This window comes from Microplitis demolitor, chromosome 3 (genome assembly GCF_026212275.2).
Source record: "Microplitis demolitor isolate Queensland-Clemson2020A chromosome 3, iyMicDemo2.1a, whole genome shotgun sequence".
Taxonomy (NCBI): Eukaryota; Metazoa; Arthropoda; class Insecta; order Hymenoptera; family Braconidae; genus Microplitis; species Microplitis demolitor.
In genome coordinates, this window is record NC_068547.1 from 23,206,161 (window position 1) to 23,229,258 (window position 23,098).

A 23,098-nucleotide genomic window follows, 5' to 3' on the forward strand; every position below is an offset into this window, starting at 1 on the left:
AAACAAAAATTATTAGACTTCGGCTTATTTTAAATTATAAGAACGCATACTGTTTATTAATTTTTAAATGATTTGTAATTTGTAAAAAAAAACATGATTTTCATGCTGCCCACCAGGTGTCTTATGATTATTTAAGTTTTTGATCATGTGAGCCAGTAAAAAAGAAATCTATAATTACGAGAAAATGAATGATAAATTTCAAGGCCACTTGAAATGAATTTTCCAGGTATTTTACTCATTACTTTTCTCACCTGCTAAAATTTTATGATTCACATTTTCAAAGTGTGTTAATACTTTTGTTTGTCTCTTTCCAAGTATAAATTTAAAATTAAAAAGACTTTAAGTTATCTTATAGAAAATATTTAAAATTATTTCTGACAGATCAATTTTTCAAATAAATTCAAATTTAAAATAATCATTTTTCAGATTTAAAATCCACAGATTCAGTTTTTAAAAAAATTTATTTACGAGACGACTAATCGATGTATCGAAGTTTTTAAATCGATAGTCGATGTAAAGTAAACGAGTGTCCGCTTAATGGGAGGCAGGGCATGGTAATGACTGGTGTGCCAGCCAACAGCAACGAGTACAGATAAAAGCGCACTGAATTCCACGAGAGTGAGAGAGACAGCACCAGAGTTCTTGAAATCATAAATACGGATATGATACATCGCGTCATCGTGATTGTGTATAAGTGTGTTATGTATAAGAAATAAAAGGGAGAGAGAGAGAAAAAAAGGGGAGAGACAAGCTGAGAAGTAGATTGTCAAGTGCAGGCAACAGTCAGGAGCCAGGTTTTACCGCGTCGTGTACGCAGAATCACACAACTTACAACATATGTACAATTCAACATAATATATATATATATATATACATACATATATAATACTCTTCCACTTGAAACTGGTGATGCCAATATCCGCCATAACGTTGAGAAGGACGTAACGCCATAACGAAGCGCTCGAGTGAGAGCAGACAGCAACGCGGGATAAACATTTGTCTAGTGATTATACGACAATGCCGTCGTGAACCACTCAGATTTTTTTTTACTGATCGTCTGTTAACAAAACATTTGATTGGCTTATTTATACATTACCGTGATAAAAAAATGTGAGTATTGCTTTTAAATAAACTATTACTGGTTATAAAGTTTGGAGTTCTCGGCGCGAATACTCCAAAGCCCTTAGCGATTGGGTTATGTAGTAAAAAGCGTCAATAAAATATTAAACGTCGATTTTTACTAATATTTATTTTGATTATTTGGTTCTATTAGTGTTATTTCTATTGTAGATTGTGGATTGTAATTATGGTGGGAATAAATATAAATGGTGTGTTGATATATATAGGAAGCCATTGGTAACAAGTACACACTGTTTATCAGCAAGTACTTATGATTTGCGACGCCCCCGTTCTTCTTACTCTGCCATTTACTCTTATTACTTTATGTCCTACCATTTAATTACCTTCGTGTTGCTTATCAATTACTAACTCACGCACTAAAATTACATTTAATTGCTACTAAAATATACCTTTCGTGGTACCCCTCGTTTTTTATGCTAAAAAATATACTTAGTAATAATAATAATTGAAATAATGATGATAATAACTAACAATGAATTTATTATTATTCCAGTGGAGCGTAAAAATTCGATACGGAGATTATCAATTGAAGATTGAGGGAAATGGATGATGACGAAGGAACATCAAGCTCTGGACCAATGTCATCGTTAAATAGTTTATTTTCTTTCACAAGTCCGGCGGTTAAAAAACTTCTGGGTTGGAAACAGGGTGACGAGGAAGAAAAATGGGCTGAGAAAGCCGTTGACTCGTTGGTCAAGAAGTTAAAAAAAAGAAAAGGTGCGATCGAAGAGCTGGAACGTGCTCTGAGTTGTCCTGGTACACCTAGCAAATGTGTAACCATACCTAGAAGTCTTGATGGAAGACTTCAGGTGTCACACCGTAAAGGTTTACCGCACGTTATCTATTGTCGTGTATGGAGGTGGCCTGATTTGCAGTCGCACCATGAACTGAAACCCCTGGAACTGTGCCAATATCCATTTTCAGCCAAGCAGAAAGAAGTCTGCATCAACCCTTACCATTACAAGCGAGTTGAGAGCCCTGTGTTGCCGCCAGTGTTGGTGCCAAGACACTCGGAATTCGCACCGGGACATTCGTTGCTGCCGTTTCAGCAGATTCAAGACACGACAATGCCACACAATGTGTCCTATTCAACAAGTGGATTCAATTCTGGACCTACTGGCGGGTCTAGTATAAATCCTACATCGCCGATGTCCTCAATAAGCTCAGTACCGAGTCCTGGTAGCGCCTCAAATAATCCTCAAAGTCCTTACGGCACAAATGGCTTACCTGAGACACCACCACCGGCTTACTCGCCACCAGATGACGGTTCACAAACTGGACAATCGCCCCCGCCTGATCCCGCTGCTATGGACACTGGAGGCTCTCCCGAAGTTGATCCAGTTTGCTACCAGGAACCGCCTTACTGGGCATCGATTGCTTACTACGAATTAAATTGCCGCGTCGGTGAAGTCTTTCACTGTCAGTCCCACTCTGTGATTGTCGACGGGTTCACCAATCCCAGCAACAACTCTGACCGTTTTTGTCTAGGTCAGCTGTCCAACGTCAATCGTAACTCAACGATAGAAAACACAAGAAGACACATCGGGAAAGGTGTTCATCTTTATTATGTCGGTGGTGAAGTTTACGCCGAGTGTTTATCTGACTCGGCTATTTTTGTACAATCGAGAAATTGTAATCACCATCATGGTTTTCATCCCAGTACTGTGTGTAAAATACCTCCAGGATGTTCACTAAAGATATTTAACAATGCTGAATTTGCACAATTGCTCTCCCAGAGTGTTAATCATGGATTCGAAGCCGTCTACGAGCTCACCAAGATGTGTACAATAAGGTCAGCTTAATTATCATCATCAATCATCAGCAATTACTTTGGTCTTTGACGTAAACCAATAAAATACATTTTTATTATTTATTTTAGAATGTCTTTCGTCAAAGGATGGGGAGCTGAATATCATCGGCAAGATGTTACGTCAACACCCTGTTGGATCGAGGCACATTTACATGGTCCACTGCAGTGGCTGGATAAAGTCCTTACTCAAATGGGGTCTCCTCATAATGCCATAAGTTCCGTGTCGTAAAAAATTATAAATATCAGTGACTATAATTTTTTTTTTTAATTACCCTTATCTATACATAATATAAAATTTAATTTAAGTAGAAAAGGAGACTGACTGTCAAAAACAATAATAAATTAGTGTGGTTGGTCTTATTTTCTTAAATATTCTCATGATACAAAGAGATTATTTTATTTGCAATACAGAAAAAGGTTAAATTATCATTTTCTTTTTTTTTTTTTTTTTAATTACACATTTAATGACATTTTAAAATTTGAACAAAGTGCAAATATGTAGAATTACCGATTACTAAAGGCATTCTCAGACACTAGTCCCCCCACAGTTTTCAAAAATATTTAGTGACTCTGAAATGTCAACCGTGGTAAAATTTTATTAATTAATTAAAAAGACAAGTCACCGAGTTATAAAATTAATTGCCCTTAAATAATATGTACCGATATTATATATTATTATTATTATATTTAAATTTTAAACGAGGAGATAATAGACAGCGTGTGTTCTGTTATTCGATACACCGAACTGAAGCCTTATAACTCAATGAGTTATTAATTGACGTAACAAAAAAACATAAAAAAAAAAAAAACAAAAATAATAATAATAATATTATCTATTACAATTATATTACTCATAGAAAAGAAATGTTAAATATTTTATTAACAACTTGATCGGCATAACGTTTTATTTTTTTATGTAGACGTTATGATATATATATATTGATGTGAAATTTTAAACAAGTTACTGTCAATTTAATTGCAACAATAAAGTGCTATTGCTATTTTATAAAATAATAATTATAATAATAATAACAACCAGCGTGTAAATGCGACTGGCGCTAAAAGAAAGTGTTTTAAATGAAAGTATTAAGATATATATTGACGACCATCGGAAAGCTAAATTATTCATATCAAAACTACTTTCTAAATCATGTTAAATTTGATATTTATTATTATCAATACACTAAAAAATCGGGAGTAAATTCGGAGTGATCGCGGATTTATTCCGCTCCGTCACTCCGAGTTTTAAACCTTTAAAAAAATTACTCCGCATATGAAGTAAATAAAGAGTTTGTTTTTTCCATGGAGTGATTTGAATTTTATTTAAATTTCCATTCACTTCGAGTTGAAGTTCAAATATTAAAATAAACTCCGTAGTAAATTTTACTCCAAAAAAATTAAATAAATATACTGTCATAGTCTGAAATTTTAATCATTAATTTTTAAACATTAAAATTTTTAAAAATAATTGAGACTGAAATTATCCGACGTCTAATAATTTTAGGATTTCTTTTCAAACGATAAATTATAAAAAAAAAATATTTGAAGAAATTCCACTTGTAGTTTTGTATTTCTTATTTTATTGTTAATTGTCTGGTAACCAGTGTCATAAATAATTTAGCTTTCCGTATTGGTCAAAAAAAATTTTCGAGCCTTATTGAATATGCCTAAAAATAATCTGACAATATTAATATTATGAGCCTTTGAGAAGCATTATTGATTAGTTGATATTATGCTGTAGCTAAAAATAAAACTGATTAATAAAATAAAATGAATTTTGTCTATTATAAATTTTTTTTATAATAAAAAATCAATGCAAGATGTAAGCAGACGCCGATCTCATAAGAGTTTAACTTTAAACTGCGTCTGATAAATAGTAAAGATAATCAATTAATTAATTAATTAATTAAATAAGTAAAAACTAATAATAATTTTTATTATTTTTTTTTAATTACTTAGCTTTGAATTTTTCTGTCAACTTTAAAACTAAATGGAACATTCTCTATTGTAAACATTGATCATTACTATTATTATGTACTACGATGTCGTTTACCTTTATACGTCACAAGTAAAATTAATTAAACATACAAATAGTTAAGCGTTAAAAGAATGTTAAACTAAATAATAAAAGACAAAAAACTGAATTTTTTTTTTTTTTTTTTTTTCAAGTGGCAAATTCAGTGAGTGTCTACAAGTAATTTAAAATATTAATTATAATTGTCTAATTTGAATTTAAAAATATTGTAATTGTAATTACAATTAAATAAAAAAAAAAATATATATATATATATTAATATATGTACAAATAAATCAAGTGCCACAACTGATGACGTAATTATTCAGTTACTTGTAAAGAGTAACCGCATGATAAAAAAAAGTCGCTTCGATTGTTAAAACGAATTATTAAAGTAAAGAGTGAATCGCTGATATTATAAATATATTAAAATAAATATATTAGATAAAAAAAATTTATATTTGTATTGTGCCTGAACGTAAAATAAATTTACGTGTACTTTTGCTTATTGTGATTGCTTACACTGCATTTTTTAAAGTGATTGAACGTGATTTGTGCTATGGATACTTGTAATGTCTATTAAAAAAGTAAATAAAGATTGTAGACACTCACAGCACACGATTCATTCCACATTACGAGCTGCCTTTTAAAAAAAATTAACTAAAACGAAGTCGATACTTAAAAATTTATTGTGTAATTAATGAACTGCTCCCAACAGAGAAGTAAATAAATATATTTACACTAATGTCATGCCATAATTTTATTTTAAATAAACACCCATTAGTCACGAGTGCTTGGCAGCAGCAGTAGCAGTAGTTCGGTGCTCACCACGAGATCGCGCCCAGCCACTTGTATTTTCCCTGGTAAGAAAGATGTTCTAGAATTATTATATTCCAAATTTAAATGCAATTTTGTTAAATTATTTTTCTGTCGCCTGACAGTGACAACTATCTTTTTTGAATGTACTATACTATATCCTATAATACATCATGACTTCAATAATATAATATCAATGTTTGCTTGAATAATTTTCTCGAAAAAAAAAAAAAAAAAAAATTACGTTTTGATGAAAAAGAAAATAAAAATTTTACATTTCGCAGTGGCTTCTATCACTATTTAAACTAGATAAAGTAATAACTACTCGTTCGAACAGCAATTACTCCTGTTTTGTTTTTTCCGTGTAGTGAAAAAATTTATAAATAAAAATAAAACATACACTTTTGACGACTTTCTGGCTCTTACTAAATTGAAACTATTCTTTCTTAAGCCCGAATGTCGACTACTGAAGTATTTACAATTTTCTGTCACCTGAAATACTCAAGTCGAAAATACCATTGTCCTTTGCCTATTCGTATAATGAACTGTTTATTTACATCATATCAGCAATCAGTAGAGTTTATCTCTACATGCTTATTCGTCAATCGACGTGAATACTTAAATCACGACCCTACTGTATACATAATATATAATAAATATATTATATATTAAATAAATTATATATCAGAAGAATAAGGATCAAATAAACATCAATACACCAACAGTATTTGGATACGCAACGTTTCGCTATATTTTATAGCTTCAGGCTCTGTACAACATAATAACATATACAATGATTACAAGACTTACATTAAGTACCTACAATCTAGATTTACATGTCATGGTGTCTGACCGTCTGACGTGTACTCACATGAATGTTGATAACCTGTAACTCAAGTGACTTCTGTTCTTTTATTCCAATTTTTAGTATTGAGTCAATTAATAATAAAAAGAATTAAGATTATGTTGTATAGCGTAACGTGTACAACATGATTATATATATATATATATATATATATATATATGCAAGGCTATTTACTGCGCAAACGCCAGCACATGTTTACTTCCTTATTTCACTTAGTAAACTGTAATGACAGCTATTCCAGCATGGGACTGAGTGCCATTCTACATAGGCCCTGATGATTCCCATGCTAGATAGCGATTTTTACCATTTTAGTTGTTTCATATTTTTTTCATATACCAATTTAATATAGTGGAAATCTAGAACATGCAAACCTTCTCAATAAGACAATTTATAGATAAATTGAGAAAAATATAGATAGCCCGAACTGGGAATCGAACCCAGACCATGTCGGTATCGCGCCGAGTGCTCTACCAGTTGAACTATCCGGCACTATACATACAATATAATATAGTAATCGTTACCAGAAAAATGGTAATGAGTACTATTCTACATAGCATTATTTACCATTTTTCAAAAAATGAGTCTGGTTACTATATTTATAGGCCTATGTAGAATGGCACTCAGTCCCATGCTGGAATAGCTGTCATTACAGTTTACTAAGTGAAATAAGGAAGTAAACATGTTCTTCTGTTATCATTTTTAAATTTGTTATCATCAGCCAGCTCCACAATAACATGTCGAGCTCCATATTTTGCTCCCCGACATTCAATTTAATTATCAATAAATATTTATTCATCAACTTTTATTATTATTTATCATTACCATCATAATAATAAATTCGTGTGTGGTAAATTGAATGTCACAAGATCGTTTAAATATCACAGTCGTTTTAAAATAACTTTAGTGTTTATTTTATTTTATTATTTTATGTAGTTACGAATATCACTTAATACCTTTTACATTTATTTATAATAATTAATAGGGCATATTTAACTGCTGTGATAATAACAGTTTTATCATAGTAATATTTTTTTTATAAAATATTATGTGAACGCGCCTCGATGCCTCGCGACTCCAAGTTACGTTTTCGGCAGCTCATTATTTTTATTTATTTAATTACTCCTTTTTATTTTTTCCACTAGTCTTCTTACTATTCTTCCCGTACTCAAATAATTGCACTCTCGTGATTATCAACTTGCCTATTTTTATTTTATTCCTGTAACTGCAACCGTATTTTTTTTTTTTTTTCATTTTAATTTTTTTTTTTTTAATAAAATTTATTCGCTATCTCTTCTCATAAGCTGAATTGTTACCTATCATGAAGGCTAATCATGTGTACGTCTGCGATTTTAAATTCTCAAACTGTTTTATTTTCTGTCTAATTATTACCTAAACTCAGCCGACTCTTGATCCAGCATCAGCATCAGCAGCAGCAGTTGCTGGTTACAATCATATCCTTATCCAGCTCCTTTTTTTAACCAAAATCTAGCTTCTGTACCAAGACGACCGCCGCCTACTGTCTACAATAGATTCCAAATTTTATTCTCGACTGATTCCCTTGCAATTTTTCACATCTCGTGTCCTGGGGATATTTGTCACTGAGATTTTTACTACAAGCCAAAGCTTCTGATTGTAAAGCTTCGGGTGTTTTTAACCCTTTCCCAGTTGACCTTGAATCCCTACTCTTAATTCGGATTTTACGTCTTCATTTTCAAGCGGGAGAGCGCTAGCCTATTCAGTAGAGAAGGGGCGGAAAAAAATAGTAGAAAGGGGAACATGCATGCACTAATACGATTGAACCTATACTCAACAGCCTTACTAAGAACTGTGATTGGTTTTATCCCCAGACAGCTCACATTGGGACTCCATGATACTCCGAATCGGGAAAGGGTTAAAACGTATGTATTCTCCTCCTTGCTCGTAATGTTAATTTTCCAAACTTTGATTAAAAATATCTCGCATAAGAGATGGTAAATCGGCTTCAAATTTTAATGGTAATTGTATCTTAATACCCTTAATAAGTATAAAAAATGTTAGAGGTTTCTGAGACTATGTCTATTACCCGACAACTACCTTAACATCTCATAGAGGTGTCTTTAAAAAGGACAAAGCAAATTTGATTTTAATCAGAAAATCTTTTAGATAATGACTCATTTGAAAATTATTTGTAATTTACGTTTTGCCGCCGCTTGTGTCAAGTCTTTTGAGCCGATATTTTTTTAGTGACATAAATTTCTTATTGTTTTTTCAAAATTTTGGTGCTTTATTGATTTCTCAAAAAACTTCTATCTCATCGATGTCACAAAGCCGAGTGCGTTTTTCGGGTATTGGAATTTTTTGAGTGATAAATTCGAAAAATTGGATTTAAAAATTACACAATTTAACAGCTACTATTTCAAATACCAATAATTTAATTAATTAATAAAACTACTTTAACTTTAGTAATCGAGTATGTAAAAATATTTAAATATTTAAACGTCAAAATCAAATATTTTCAACACCGAAAAATATTTTAACACCGATGAAGAATATTTACACTGGCGGTGTTATTCTAACTTGGAAGATTCATAATATTACAATGAGTTTAAATTTAATATGCAGGCTTACTATAATCTGTAAGTAGACAAAGATATGATCTTAAATACATAAAAACTTTAAAGAAAAATATATTAAGGGTAATAAACATTTTAAGTAGTTGACGTATGGATTTTTTCCGAAGTGTGAACAGACGACAATCGACATAGATAAGTGGCAAGCACAGACTCGGAACCTATCATTTAAATCCTTGGTATTGTTAAGGTACTGTTACCATTTAGTATACCTATATCATTAAAAATAAGGCGCCAATGTCTGTAGCGATAATTAGATCTTCTATGAATATATGAGTATCATAAAGTTTAGTAAAGATGTTTAATGGTATTTCGAACATTACAGAAAAATAAGTCCTTGTGCATAAATAGAATTTTTTAATGAGGAATTTTTAAAATCTTTTTTGAATAAACTGAATTTACAATTATAATGTTAAATATTTTGAGAATAGTTCATTAGTATGGATGAAAAATATCGATTAATATCGATTTAATTTCTATTTCGTAAACAGAAGTATCAAATATTTTACAGATTGCAATATATTTAAGCTCTCTGAATATTCGTAAATTTAAGTGAATTACATAGTATTAAAAAATTTATCCACGTCATTCCCAAAAGATCTTTTGTGAAAAAAAAAAAATTGTATAATAATAGTGAGGTAAAAATTTGTCTGAAGAAATAAAAAAAAAACAAGTATGTCATTGCATATTAAAGAAATTATATCATCGATAAAAAAATATATTTATCTAAAAAATATACACGTGCTGATTTTTGAATTTTATCAATGCGCACTTTTTTATTTTATTCGATGTACATATAATTTATGTTTTGTCAAATTTAGTGGCCAAATCTGCTTCAGCTAGAGAGAATCAGACGAAAACTGGATTGATACATTAAATTTTATTTTTTATCTTGCCGATAGAAAAATGGAAATATCATTTATCCAAAATTATCGGCTGGTCCATTTTGCCCCAGGAGTCATGTGTAAGGCTAAAAATGCACAAGTATATCGGATCAAAAAAAAAAAAGAAATTTTTTTTTTTATAAAATTTTGGGTGTACCCCGTTTTTGCTACCCTTCTCACTACAGCTAGAACGCGGACGAAAAGTTCCCCTTCCCAAGCATCACAATGCTGAAGAGATCCTTGGGAAGGGGAACTTCTCTTACGTGTTGTAGCATCGGCAGTGATGCTCAGAGATCATTTAAAAGTTGGACGTCTTTCGAACAAGTGGTTTTTGAAATATAGTGCGCTCAGTTACCGTAAAACAAAATAAACTTGTAAAATTAATACACCGTTCATATACATTAAAAAAAAAAGTTAATAATTAATTGCTGAGTGATAAAATTATAATAATTCAAATTATTGATATTATAGTGTGTTTTTTTCAAAAGTTACAAGTCTTGGAATTAAGTGGTTTTTAAATATATGCAACACTTGTTGAGCTGCTGAGAAGTAAAAGTTAATATTTTTATTTAGTTGAAAAACTCTTCTCTATTAATCATACTTGATAAAAAAAAAATTGTTGTCACCAAAATTTTTTTTTGAATTTGTGATTTATTTCGCTTTAATAATTATCAAGAAGATATTAATCGAAATGTCATTTACTACAAGAGGCCAGCTAATGTCTGCAATTTTCGAAAATGATACTAAAAAGTGTAAAAAATTATTAAAATCAGCAAACATGTTACAACTTCCCGTTCTTCGTGGTGAATATAATATTCTTAAAATGGCAGTGAGGCGCAAACGTGTAAAACTAGTTGAATTGTTTGCCAAAAATTGCATTAAAATAAGACACCAAAAATTGGATCACTTTTCTAATAACTTACTCCACGATGCTGTTCGATTAGGGCAGCTTAAAGTTGTTAGAATACTTGTAGATAGAGGTGCTGATGTAAATGCAAGTATTAAAAATGGGTTAACTCCTCTTCACGTTGCAGCAAAACATGGATATTTCAAGATTATGGAGTTTCTTATAAGTCATGGTGCACGTGTGAATGCAATATATACAGGACCTAATAGATATGGATTTACGCCACTACACTTTACTTGTGAATGGAATAATCTCAAGTGTGCAAAATTACTACTTAAACATAATGCTTCTATTGCTCCAGCAAACGTTAAAGATATCCATCCGATTGAGGTTGCGGTTTTTTATCTTTTTTTCAAAATGACTCAATTATTATTGGACTATGGCGCAAGTATGGTTGTTAATAAGAAACTCGATCATTACGACACGTCTGAATTAACAAATGGACCTGCAATTTTAACTTTGCTACATTTCACAGTTATACGCTGTTCTTTACCTATGGCAAAATTGTTATTAAAATATGGAGCAGATGTAAATATTTTGAGTAGTACTGATTATTCTCCATTGGCGGATGCCATAATGGTCTCTAATGTTGAAATGGTTAAGCTTTTGTTAAACTACGGATCTCATGTAGCAATTAAGGATGATAAAAAAATGGAAATACTAAATTGTCTATTTTATAACCGAAAGGATATTCATCCGTTTTATTGTAAGTCACAGTATAATTTAGTCGATAAAAAGTTAGAAATAATTAAACTAATAATTGATGCAGGATCTTGCATTATGGTCCCAGACTATGAGACGCGAATTCTCGAATATTGTATTATTTCCGGGTACAGAAAAATTGTCCACTATCTTCTGTATTATACCGAGTACAATTTCTATAATCTCAAGGATGTGGAGGCAGACAGTGCTATTTTTGATGATCGTTTAATACCTGAATTTTCAGAGATTACTTATGACACAGAGTACATAACGAAACGCAAGTTTGAATGTTTACAACTTACTTACGAATTGATATTGGATAAATATTCGAGACGTTTCATAGGTCTTCCGGTGGACCACTACACGATAAGTTATGAAGAACTTACCAGATTTGTAAAAGGGTTTATATTTACAAAGAAAGAACATGAAGATATGATTAAAGCAATTAAACGCGATATCCAAGAAATCGTGGATGAAATGAAACGTGAGAAAATAGGTGACAGTAATATTACTTTGTTTCAAATTTTAACTTCTGATATGGACAAAATAATAAAGTTTGCATCAAACGAAAACTTACGAGCATTATGTATCGATAATTACAAAAATAAATATTTTATGTACTATTATAAGCTAAAAAGCAACATAAGTTATGCCATTAAAAAAAGCTTATCTATAGAAAAATGTAATGAGTTAGTTTATTCTTTATTTAAAAATGTACTACCATATGACTGTTGCGAAAAAATTGTTACATATTTAGATTGTGATGAATTATTAAGTAAATGTGCTTTTGATCATTAATAAAAAAAACGATAAAAAAAAATTTTTTTTTGTTATTTCCACCTCCTATCGTATCTGATATATAGATAAAAAAAATAAATAAATATATATGCACGGAAAAAAATAAACTTTAAAAAGTAATGTTTAAAATTATAACCCGGAAACCCGGGTGTCAATATGGGGAATTTTCACATCCCAAATAATAAATTTTATACTACGTACCGTCAATTTTCCGAATTTCACTTACGATTTTTAAAGTTCAAATAGTAATTTTTTGTGTATAAAAATTAAATTTTAATATTCATTCTACAACTATTTACGTTTTAATAAATGAATTAAAAAATTACTATTAAGAATAATAGTATTTACCGATCATATTTTATAATTATATTATTTGTTCCTACTTAATTTATGTAGTTTATTTTTTTCCGTATATATATATAAACCGAAATTTTAACTTATTTCTTTCTAAGATTAAAGACAATTGATTAAGTCAAATCTGACAGACTTTGTCTCATATATTTTTTGTCAATAAAATTAATTTGAGTGATATATATTAGCAATAGTAATCCAAAAAATTTATTTACGCATATTCAAATGTTCCTTTTATTAAAAATAAGACATAGACAAAGACATGATCTTAATTACATAAAAACTTTAAAGAAAAATATATTAAGGGTAATAAACATTTTAAGTAGTTGACGTATAGGTTTTTCCCGAAGTGTGAACAGAAGACGATCGACATAGGTAAGTGGCAAGCACAGACTCGGAACCTGTCATTTAAATCCTTGGTATTGTTAAGGTACTTTTACCATTAAGTTACCTATCATTAATAAAAAAAAAAAAACAGTAAAAAAAATTTTTTTTTGTTATTTCCATCTTCTATCGTATCTGATATATAGATATAAAAATAAATAAATCAAATTATGAGAGCAGATATATACTAATCGTATGAAAAGTAAAAAATTGTTTGATTTTGCAATCCTATAAGATATTTGTAGTTTAAGAGACCTGAACTTGTTTTAATGATAGATTTACATTATTTTCAAGTCATATGAATGATACGATGACAAAATAATGATGCCAACTGACATACACGAAGAGAAAAAAATAGTTTTAATTCCTATGTAGAATGTTAACCATTACTATGTTACATCAAAACGAAGATTTTTTAGCATTGAGACTCACCGGGCAGAGTACCCCTACCCCCATTTTATAGTAGTCCCGGCGAAAAAGTCATCGTCAACTGCCTAGTGGGGGTATAGGAAATTATTGCTAACTAATGGTAGTGGGAGGAAGACTTTTTCGTCGGGACTGCTATGGGCATGTTCAGAAACACACTCTGGATAAGACAATAAGGAAATATCATTTTTTGATAACAGATAAATAATAATTAAATAAATTAAAATATTTAGTAATATACACCGGACATATATATGCACACTTAGATTACTGCGCAAACGCCTGCACATGTTTACTTTCTTATCTCACTTAATAAACTGTAACGATAACTATTCCAGAATAGCCCTGATTCTCATGCTAGATAACGATTTTTACCATTTTAATTGTTTCAATGTAACATCATTACCAGAAAAATGGTAATGAGTCCTATTCTGCATAGCATTATTTACCATTTTTCAAAAAATGAATCTGGTTACTATGTAGCATAGTAATCATTACTATTCTTTTCTCTCCGTGCTCTTCGTCACATGTCATATTCTCTGCAACCTGCCCTATCAATATTACATCGCAAATGGTAGATCCCCTACCTCCTAACATGACTCATATATTCGTAGAAATATTTAAATATTTACAGATATGTCATGAATGACTTTCTATCGTAACAAATAATAAAATTAGAAAGAACCGAGATAAAAACTTGTAAATAGTTTTTGAGCTGCGAATATCAAAATTGCATTTTAAAACCACCAGCTTTTTTTGGGGGGTCTATTGGCCTTCAAGCGTTCATCGGGGGCTTTAATTCTGATCAGGATTGCTTTAAATCATCCGTGGACACGAAAATGAGTCAAATTCAATTGAATTACGGTTTAAATATTTATAGTACTTTAATGAAGAAAATCTTATGAAGAAATTCGATTTTTGAATTTTTCCGGAAGCTGAAAAAATCCTTGTTATGAAAATGAATTAATAAATCAATAGATATTTAAAATTCGATACCTTGTTGAGTACAGTCACGCGTTTATTTTATTTTTATACTCACTTGCTACTTAATTTGTTACTTTCTTAATTACTCGAGGATTAGGATTAATAATTAAAGGTAAAAATATTTATACATTCATTCATCATCATTATTATTTCCTTTATTCTTCGATACCGCGCACGACGTACAGTAATCTGTAGAATTTAATGTTACTTTATTTCCTAAATAATCTTTTTTTTTTTGTTTTTTAAAGATTTTAATTTTTCGAACCATTTAAACTAATGTAGCATTTAAATGTGTATTAAAAGACCGACTGAATGGTACATTCGCCGTTACATTGATGTTCCTTTAGCGCCACATAATATTCCATTGTAAAAAAAAAAAAAAACAATAATAATAATAAATGTTTAAATAATAATAATAATAAAATTTAATACACAAGTGTAATTGTCAAAGACCATAATTACATACATTTAATTAAATATATATATATATATATATATATATATATATATATATATTTTTTATATGATTCAACACGTGCGTGATTTAAATTAAATTAGGATACAGTTTTCCGGTATACGTTTGGAAGCATTATCCAATTATATTAATTATTTTAAATCCTTTTAATTATTTACTTAAAACCCTGACAAAGTAACTAGACATTTTTTTTTTTTATTTATTTCAATATAATTTTAAAAATTGTTTTATTTATCGCACTAAGCGTATCGACGGATTGCACTCGCTGTCATACACTTTTACGAATATAATTTTAAAATTTGTTTTTTAGTCTTCTTCAATTGAAGAAATTATTGCCATCCCTTGATTGGAGATTTAATTTTTTTTTTAATACTAGCACACAGACTTGTATTTTTAAATGATAAATTATTAATGAATTTATTAATTAATAAATAAAATTAAAATGGAGTAGCAAAAAAAATGACTTTAGATAAATAAAAATGTTTAACCAGATATGTGTAATCTGTAATGAGTTTACTACAATTTTTAAGTTATGGGATTTAAATTTAAATTTTTAAATTATTATTATTATTATTCTCCTAAGAGATGATTGCAGTCACAGTTTACTTCATCATTGTTCCTCGGCTGTTATCAATCATGTTATTTTATTATATATTAATACGGATTTATGACGAACGCAATTGTGCTATCGAGCCTGCTCGATTTTAAATAAACGTTACAGACACTCAAGTATTTATTACAAAAGTATCTCATAAGATTATTCGTAGGCTCGTTTATTTATTTATTTATTTTAAAATCTATCATACGGCGCATTCATTATTTCAAATGTACTCGGTTATTTCGTCACGTATGACAAGGCTGCTAGTCCGATGAACATTATTGAGGACCAAACATACAACGCAACAATAATATAATTTTTTGATAATTATTATTTAAGGGCATTAGACCCCCCTCCTCTTTTTAAAAATATTTAATGACGATTTGTTAAAACCGCAGTAAAATTTAATAAATTAATTGAAAAAATGATAAAATTTTAAAAAAATTACTGACAATTGACATCAATTAGCAGTCAAACAAAATTTATTTAATAAATTTAATTAATAAAAACAGTCAGTAATTTTTTAAAATTCTGCCTCGGTAATTGTCCTTTTTTCAATTAATGCTTCATTTTTTTTTAATTAATTAATAAAATTTAAATACGGTCATGACTATTGAAAGCCACTGAATATTTTTACAAAGTGTGAGAGTCTGAAAATGTCCTTAAAAACCACACGCACATTTTTTTTTCTACTTTTTTTACATTTAATTTATAATATGGATGAATTAAGATAATTATAATTATGACAATAAATACTAGAGTGAAAATAAATATATTTGTTTTTTTTTCTTAGATCGTTGGAACCCCCCTAAAAAAGTTTTGATTAATTAATAGAAGTTTACATTAGTTTATTAATTTTTGTTAATTATTATTAATTTCTAATTATCAGTTCAACAAACACCGAGAAGTTTAGCAATTAAGTGTCCACTGACAATGAATTCTTTGCGATAGATTAAATACATCATCAATAAAAACTAATTAGTGTTAACACAATTGAATTTAATTAACAATTAATTATTAAATAATTTGTCATGTATTTTTATAAAAAAATTCTGGTAATAATTATAATAATAATCGATAATATATCGAATTTACGCGTGAGGCGGTCGACTCAATAGTATTTCACAACAGTAATTAGTAGTAAAAAAAAATCTAAGAGTAATTTTTGTCGAGTTCTTGCAGCGTGAAAAAATATATACATCGTACAAGAAAGTTGGTGTTTAATTTGCCTCACTAACTAAATTATTTATTTTAAAATAATATTTTTTAGTCTTTGCGGAAAAATAAAATCCATTCACAACTTGGTCCACGACTGGTGCTTCTGTGGCTGCACATTCCCACGCCTCACTTACGCGATTGCACTTTAAGTTATAAACTCAGTACACAGTAACAGGTAAAAGTCATAAGACATTGCTATGATTTATAATAACTTTTAATTTTTTTTATTTCATTCATTTTGTTATTTTATTTTATTTAGTCATCTAAAAAGCCGTATCGAGTGCTTTACTCAAAAATTTAATAAATTTGAATTTGTACTTTTCTCAGCCAGACTGATAATAATCTAGCGCACATACTATTTTAAATATATTTATTACAATATTTTATGTATATCAATCACCCTACAAAGAATTCTAATGAACATTATTAACTACACAGAAATATTCATTACTGTTATTACATTATTATTATTATTCTCTTTTTTTATTTTATTTATTTATTTAAGTATAAACAATGCCCCGAAAACGCCTCATGAGATTTTGGCTGACGAGCTAGAACGTTCAGTCCTCATAAAAAAATCGGACAACAGCCACGTATTTTTTTTTTTTTTTTTTCATTTAATTATTTAACTCTGTATTATAATTAACGACTTAATATTCTTCTGTTATCATTTTTAAATTTGTTATCATCAGCCAGCTCCACAATAACATGTCGAGCTCCATATTTTGCTCCCCGACATTCAATTTAATTATCAATAAATATTTATTCATCAACTTTTATTATTATTTATCATTACCATCATAATAATAAATTTGTGTGTGGTAAATTGAATGTCACAAGATCGTTTAAATATCACAGTCGTTTTAAAATAACTTTAGTGTTTATTTTATTTTATTATTTTATGTAGTTACGAATATCACTTAATACCTTTTACATTTATTTATAATAATTAATAGGGCATATTTAACTGCTGTGATAATAACAGTTTTATCATAGTAATATTTTTTTTATAAAATATTATGTGAACGCGCCTCGATGCCTCGCGACTCCAAGTTACGTTTTCGGCAGCTCATTATTTTTATTTATTTAATTACTCCTTTTTATTTTTTCCACTAGTCTTTTTACTATTCTTCCCGTACTCAAATAATCGCACTCTCGTGATTATCAACTTGCCTATTTTTATTTTATTCCTGTAACTGCAACCGTATTTTTTTTTTTTTTTCATTTTCATTTTTTTTTTTTATAAAATTTATTCGCTATCTCTTCTCATAAGCTGAATTGTTACCTATCATGCAGGCTAATCATGTGTACGTCTGCGATTTTAAATTCTCAAACTGTTTTATTTTCTGTCTAATTATTACCTAAACTAATTAATTGATAATTAATTAATTAAATAAGTTACTGTCAATTGCACGAGCGGACAGTTTAAATACTACATGAAAATTTTATTTTATTCATTTTTTCGTTTGTTCTACGGTCTGTTGATTATTTAAGGATACAGTAGACTTGGATACTATTTTAAATTTAAAAAAGCACGAGTTTCATTTTAAATATTTATAAAGACGTTTATCCTGCAGAGTTTTTTACACTCGATTGTTGGTGGTGGTGGTGGTGGTGTTGTTATCTTCATTCTTGCCGACTAATGAATGAGCGGTCGCATGACCACATCAATTATTTTTTTTCACCCTATCCCTTATTGATCTATTTTTTTTTCGCGCATTTTTTATTTGGGACGGCAAAACTCAGTACCATTCGTCGACAATTTTTTAAAAATCTTGTGGTTTTGAGAAATTAAATTAAATAATATTTATTGAAGATAATTTTAATTTTAATATTAATAATAATAATAATAATAATGATAATTCATTAAATGATCAAGCATGCGTGCAATAAGTCTTCACATCAAAGACATTAATTACTTTGCATACAGCTGATAAATGCAATTTAATTTAAAATAATTAAGTATTTTTCAATCTAAATTTAGTAATGGACATTTTATTTATTTAATTAATTTGTTTTTTTTTTTTTTTTTTAATTATTTATCATTAATTAAAAGGCACGCTCGCCGTATCATTTTGTGAATGAAATTTTTTTTTTTAATAGCAGAGCCAACGAATCCCGAAGAAATTTAATTAATTTATTTTTTTAAAGTGAAAATTCTAAAAAATTCAACTAAGTTTTATTTACCTACAGCATTATGTTGTTTTTTTTTTTATTCAGAATGGCAATAACGGTTAATGAAATTTGGTTAGTAAGCGGTTTTTTTTCTATGATAATAATTATAATAATCATAGTAATGTGAATTATCGAGTCAACTCTAAAAAAAAATTGAGTAAACTCGGGTGAATCTATGAAATTTACCTAATAATCAAAAATAAAAAGTCCCAATAATTCGTTAACGATTTAAATGATAATTAAACAGCATACAAATAATCAGGACTTTTATCTCGGCTCATTGCGTAGGAACAAAAAGTAGCCGCCGAGTACACTGAGCCACGGTAGTCTTTTCTTAATAATTTTTTTTTTAAAATAATATTCGCGCATTTGAACTCGGCATGATACGCAATCAGCGAGTGTGAATGTAATATACGTCAATACACTGTCTTTCATTATTATTTTTTTTTTTTTTGAGTACCGCGATGTATCCTCGGTGTTTATGTGCCGCTCACTTACATATAGTTGAATTTTCATGTATAATAATAATTAATTAATTAATTAATAATAATAATAAAGATATTAATAGTAAATAGCGACGTAATTTCTAATAATGATCTACTTTCCCCACCAATCAGTACCACCACAATTGCCACCATTATTAGCTGTATTGTATGATGAGTTGAAGTTGCCTCCGTATCCGCCACCACCTCCGTAGCTCCCTAAAATAATTAAATGAGTAATATTTATTTACATTATTGTCCATATGTACCTGGTGTAAATGAAGTAGTAAAAAAAAAAACTTACCACCGTAACCACCAGGTCTGCTTGAAGGGCCGTTGCGATTTCCCATTCCGGAACTGGGCTGCTGACGGTAATCTCTAGCACCGAATCCACCGCTGCCGAAGCGAGTGTTCTTTGTAGTTCCACCGGGTCGTCTAGCTCCTCCAGAGTGCTTAGCCTCGGAAAACATGTTGTCGAGCCACGGGGGAAGCTCTTGATTAGCCTCGACTAGCAGTGACACCAAGTCGCGTACCAAGTTATGGTTTTTGCTGTTGAAGAAAGAGGTCGCGAGTCCGAGGTTGCCCATACGGCCGGTACGACCGATACGATGAACGTACTCTTCGACGTCACCAGGTAAGTCAAAGTTAATTACGTGTTTAACATGTGGAATGTCCAAACCACGTGCGGCGACGGCGGTCGCTACGAGAATCGGGGTCTTGCCACCACGGAATCTACGCAGAGCGTCCTCACGCTCGCGCTGTGATCTGTCACCGTGGATACTTGTCACCGGGTAACCCATCGAGTGGAGAAATTCTTCGAGCATGTCTGCTCCTTTTTTAGTCTCCACAAACACAAGGGTTAGAGATTCCTCAGCGTTTTCATAAGAAGATGCTTGTAATAAGTCTAGTAAATATGATCGCTTGTCGTGCTCTTCCACCCACACGATTTTTTGCGTAATATTCTCGGAGGTGGAACCGACACGTCCAACAGCGAGGAAAATATAATTACTGAGAAAGTCACGAGCGAGCATTTGAATTTCTTTAGGGAACGTCGCTGAGAACATGAGGGTTTGACGTTCACCAGTGCCTGGCATCGTGTCCTCTTCGACGATACGTCGTATTTGTGGCTCGAAACCCATGTCCAACATGCGGTCAGCTTCATCCAGTACGAGGAAACGGCAGTTGTGTAGACCAATTTTTCCACGGCTGAGCATGTCAGCCAGTCGACCGGGTGTAGCTACAAGCAAGTGGCAGCCGCGATCCAGCTCGCGCATCTGATCGGTGATATTGGATCCACCGTAGACGACAGCAGGTCGCATGCGTGAACGATAGGCAAATTTACGAGCTTCATCATAAATTTGAGTTGCTAATTCACGAGTCGGAGCTAATACTAGACCTAGAGGATATTGTTTACGTCGACCACCGGAGGCCTGAGGTGGCGGTGGAAGTGGACCGCACTCATAAATCTGGTTTAATATTGGCACTAAAAATGCCGCAGTCTTGCCGGAGCCGGTTTGGGCGCAGGCCATCACATCACGATGACCAATAATTATTGGTATTGCGTACTTTTGAACCGGAGTTGGTGTATCATAACCAGCCAAGGTAATGCTGTTCCTTATAATTTCTGTCAGCTTGACCTCGCTGAATGATGTGATGTGGGGCGGTATGTTATCACCAGTTGCCTCCACCGGGATATCCTCGTATTTGCTAAAGTTAATACCCGTGTTGCCGATTCCAAAGAGCTCTTGCTCGAGTCGTTCGTCTCGGGTGGTGGGAACTGTCCAGTCCACCTCGCCTCTACCTCCTTTTCCTCCCGAACGATCGGAGTCGTCCTTCCATCTGCCTCCCATTGATCCACCGCGTGAGTCATTTCTGTTGTCCTGCCAGCGGTCGTTTTTCTGTTGCTCATTCCACCGATCATTTCCCACAGGACGGTCTCGTTCACCGTATCCACTGGAACGAAAGTCTCGTCCATTCTCCTGTGGGCGTCTGTTGCGCCCGAAGTTACCGAAATCAACGTCCCGATTGATCCGGACGTCTCTGTAACTGCTACCATGATCTCGATCACGATCCTGATCGCGTGAATTTCCACGGTCTCTCTCCTGGTAACGCGAATTGGAAGAGGATTCCTCTCTGCCAGATGTCCCGTTAGCTGTCAATTTAAAAGCCAATCGTTAATTCCTGTTGTCACAGCGTTCGATGATAATTATACTAATTATTGTGACTCTAGTAAATCAGTTAATTATTAATCTAATGCTATTGTTCACTCACTAGCTTTATTGCGTAAATGCGGTGGTACGTAGCGACCCCCACTTGGTTGTTGGGAGTCCTGCAAGTCCAGATCAGCTAACTGCAGAAAATAAATAATTAAATAAATTATTAAAATATTACTAATTAATAATAAATAATTAAATTTATAATCGCGGTCGCCCCAGATGACGAAAATAAATTTTGAATTATCGCTCAAGGTTAGTTGCTAAAAAAAAATTTATCATATTAATCTAAATAGTTTTCCAAAGCACGTGTTGTAAAAAAAAATGAGTGAAAAATCACAGCGTGGAGAGCGTGCTCTTCCCGGAATTGATCGCCGCCATTACGCGATTCAGACGTCACGGAAATTTTAAGGTGATTTCCTTAAAAATTTCACAATGCAGATCAATTAATTAATGTCCATTGTGACATTTTTAACGAGTTCATTAAGCGAATAAATTAAAATCCATGATAAGGAAATTTATGAAAAAGCGAAATATTGATATTAAAAGCCAGAGAATCGGGAATGGCGGTTGTCAAGTACACAAGATCATACAATGATTTAGCTTTTTTATAACTTACACGCTGCTCTAGACCTGATCCATTTTGGTTGGCTGCATTACTCATATTACTCCGCCTCGTGCGTAGTTATTTTTCGTATCTCTTATTGCGTTAATTCGCTTATTTATTCGTTGTAGCAAACGTAAGATTAACAATTAAATTATTAAACTTAAAACTTCCTATGTGCACAAGAGAAATATTTTAAAAGTCTGAGTCTGAAATTTACGAGTACTGATCACACACGCTATCGCTATTCACCCGTCGGCAGGCTTGCCGCTATTCCAACTTCCAACGACACACAAAGGAAGCTTTTGAGGGTAAGGGTACAAATATTACTTCAACTATAGGTATACCAACACTGCAGACAATTCTCCTGGCTTGGACAAACGTTTGAGAGCAACTGAGACAGACGACCCCTGCCAGAGTGTCTCTAGTCTAGTGTATGGGTGATGGTGCTGCTGTGTTGGCCGTAAGTTGCAATAAAACTAAAAATAAAATGGCTGATAGGAAACTGAGCAATATGGCCGTCTGAGTACTTCCGGGCTGACTGCTGGTTTATTTTGAATGCCTTCAATTATTTTTTATTTGAATTAAACTTCTGGTGGTTGACATAATTGATTACTTATGTAAAATAATTGACAGCAAATCG

At 31.3% G+C, this 23,098-nt stretch overlaps 2 protein-coding genes across 2 annotated transcripts; one reads left to right on the forward strand and one right to left on the reverse strand.

Annotated features, from left to right (window-relative positions):
- Positions 1–538: 538 nt before the first annotated feature.
- On the forward strand, positions 539–4,725 carry LOC103575182 (protein mothers against dpp). Its single transcript, XM_008554859.3, has 3 exons — positions 539–1,110; positions 1,634–2,932; positions 3,020–4,725. The coding sequence occupies exons 2-3, from the start codon at positions 1,683–1,685 to the stop codon at positions 3,177–3,179; spliced, it is 1,410 nt and encodes a 469-aa protein (XP_008553081.1). The 5' UTR covers positions 539–1,110; positions 1,634–1,682; the 3' UTR covers positions 3,180–4,725.
- A 10,098-nt stretch (positions 4,726–14,823) lies between these two features.
- Positions 14,824–22,866, reverse strand: LOC103576505 (ATP-dependent RNA helicase bel). The gene is made up of 4 exons (XM_008556734.3): positions 22,471–22,866; positions 21,910–21,988; positions 19,943–21,790; positions 14,824–19,857 (listed from the first exon to the last, which is right to left on the reverse strand). The coding sequence occupies exons 1-4, from the start codon at positions 22,513–22,515 to the stop codon at positions 19,754–19,756; spliced, it is 2,076 nt and encodes a 691-aa protein (XP_008554956.1). The 5' UTR covers positions 22,516–22,866; the 3' UTR covers positions 14,824–19,753.
- Positions 22,867–23,098: the final 232 nt, after the last annotated feature.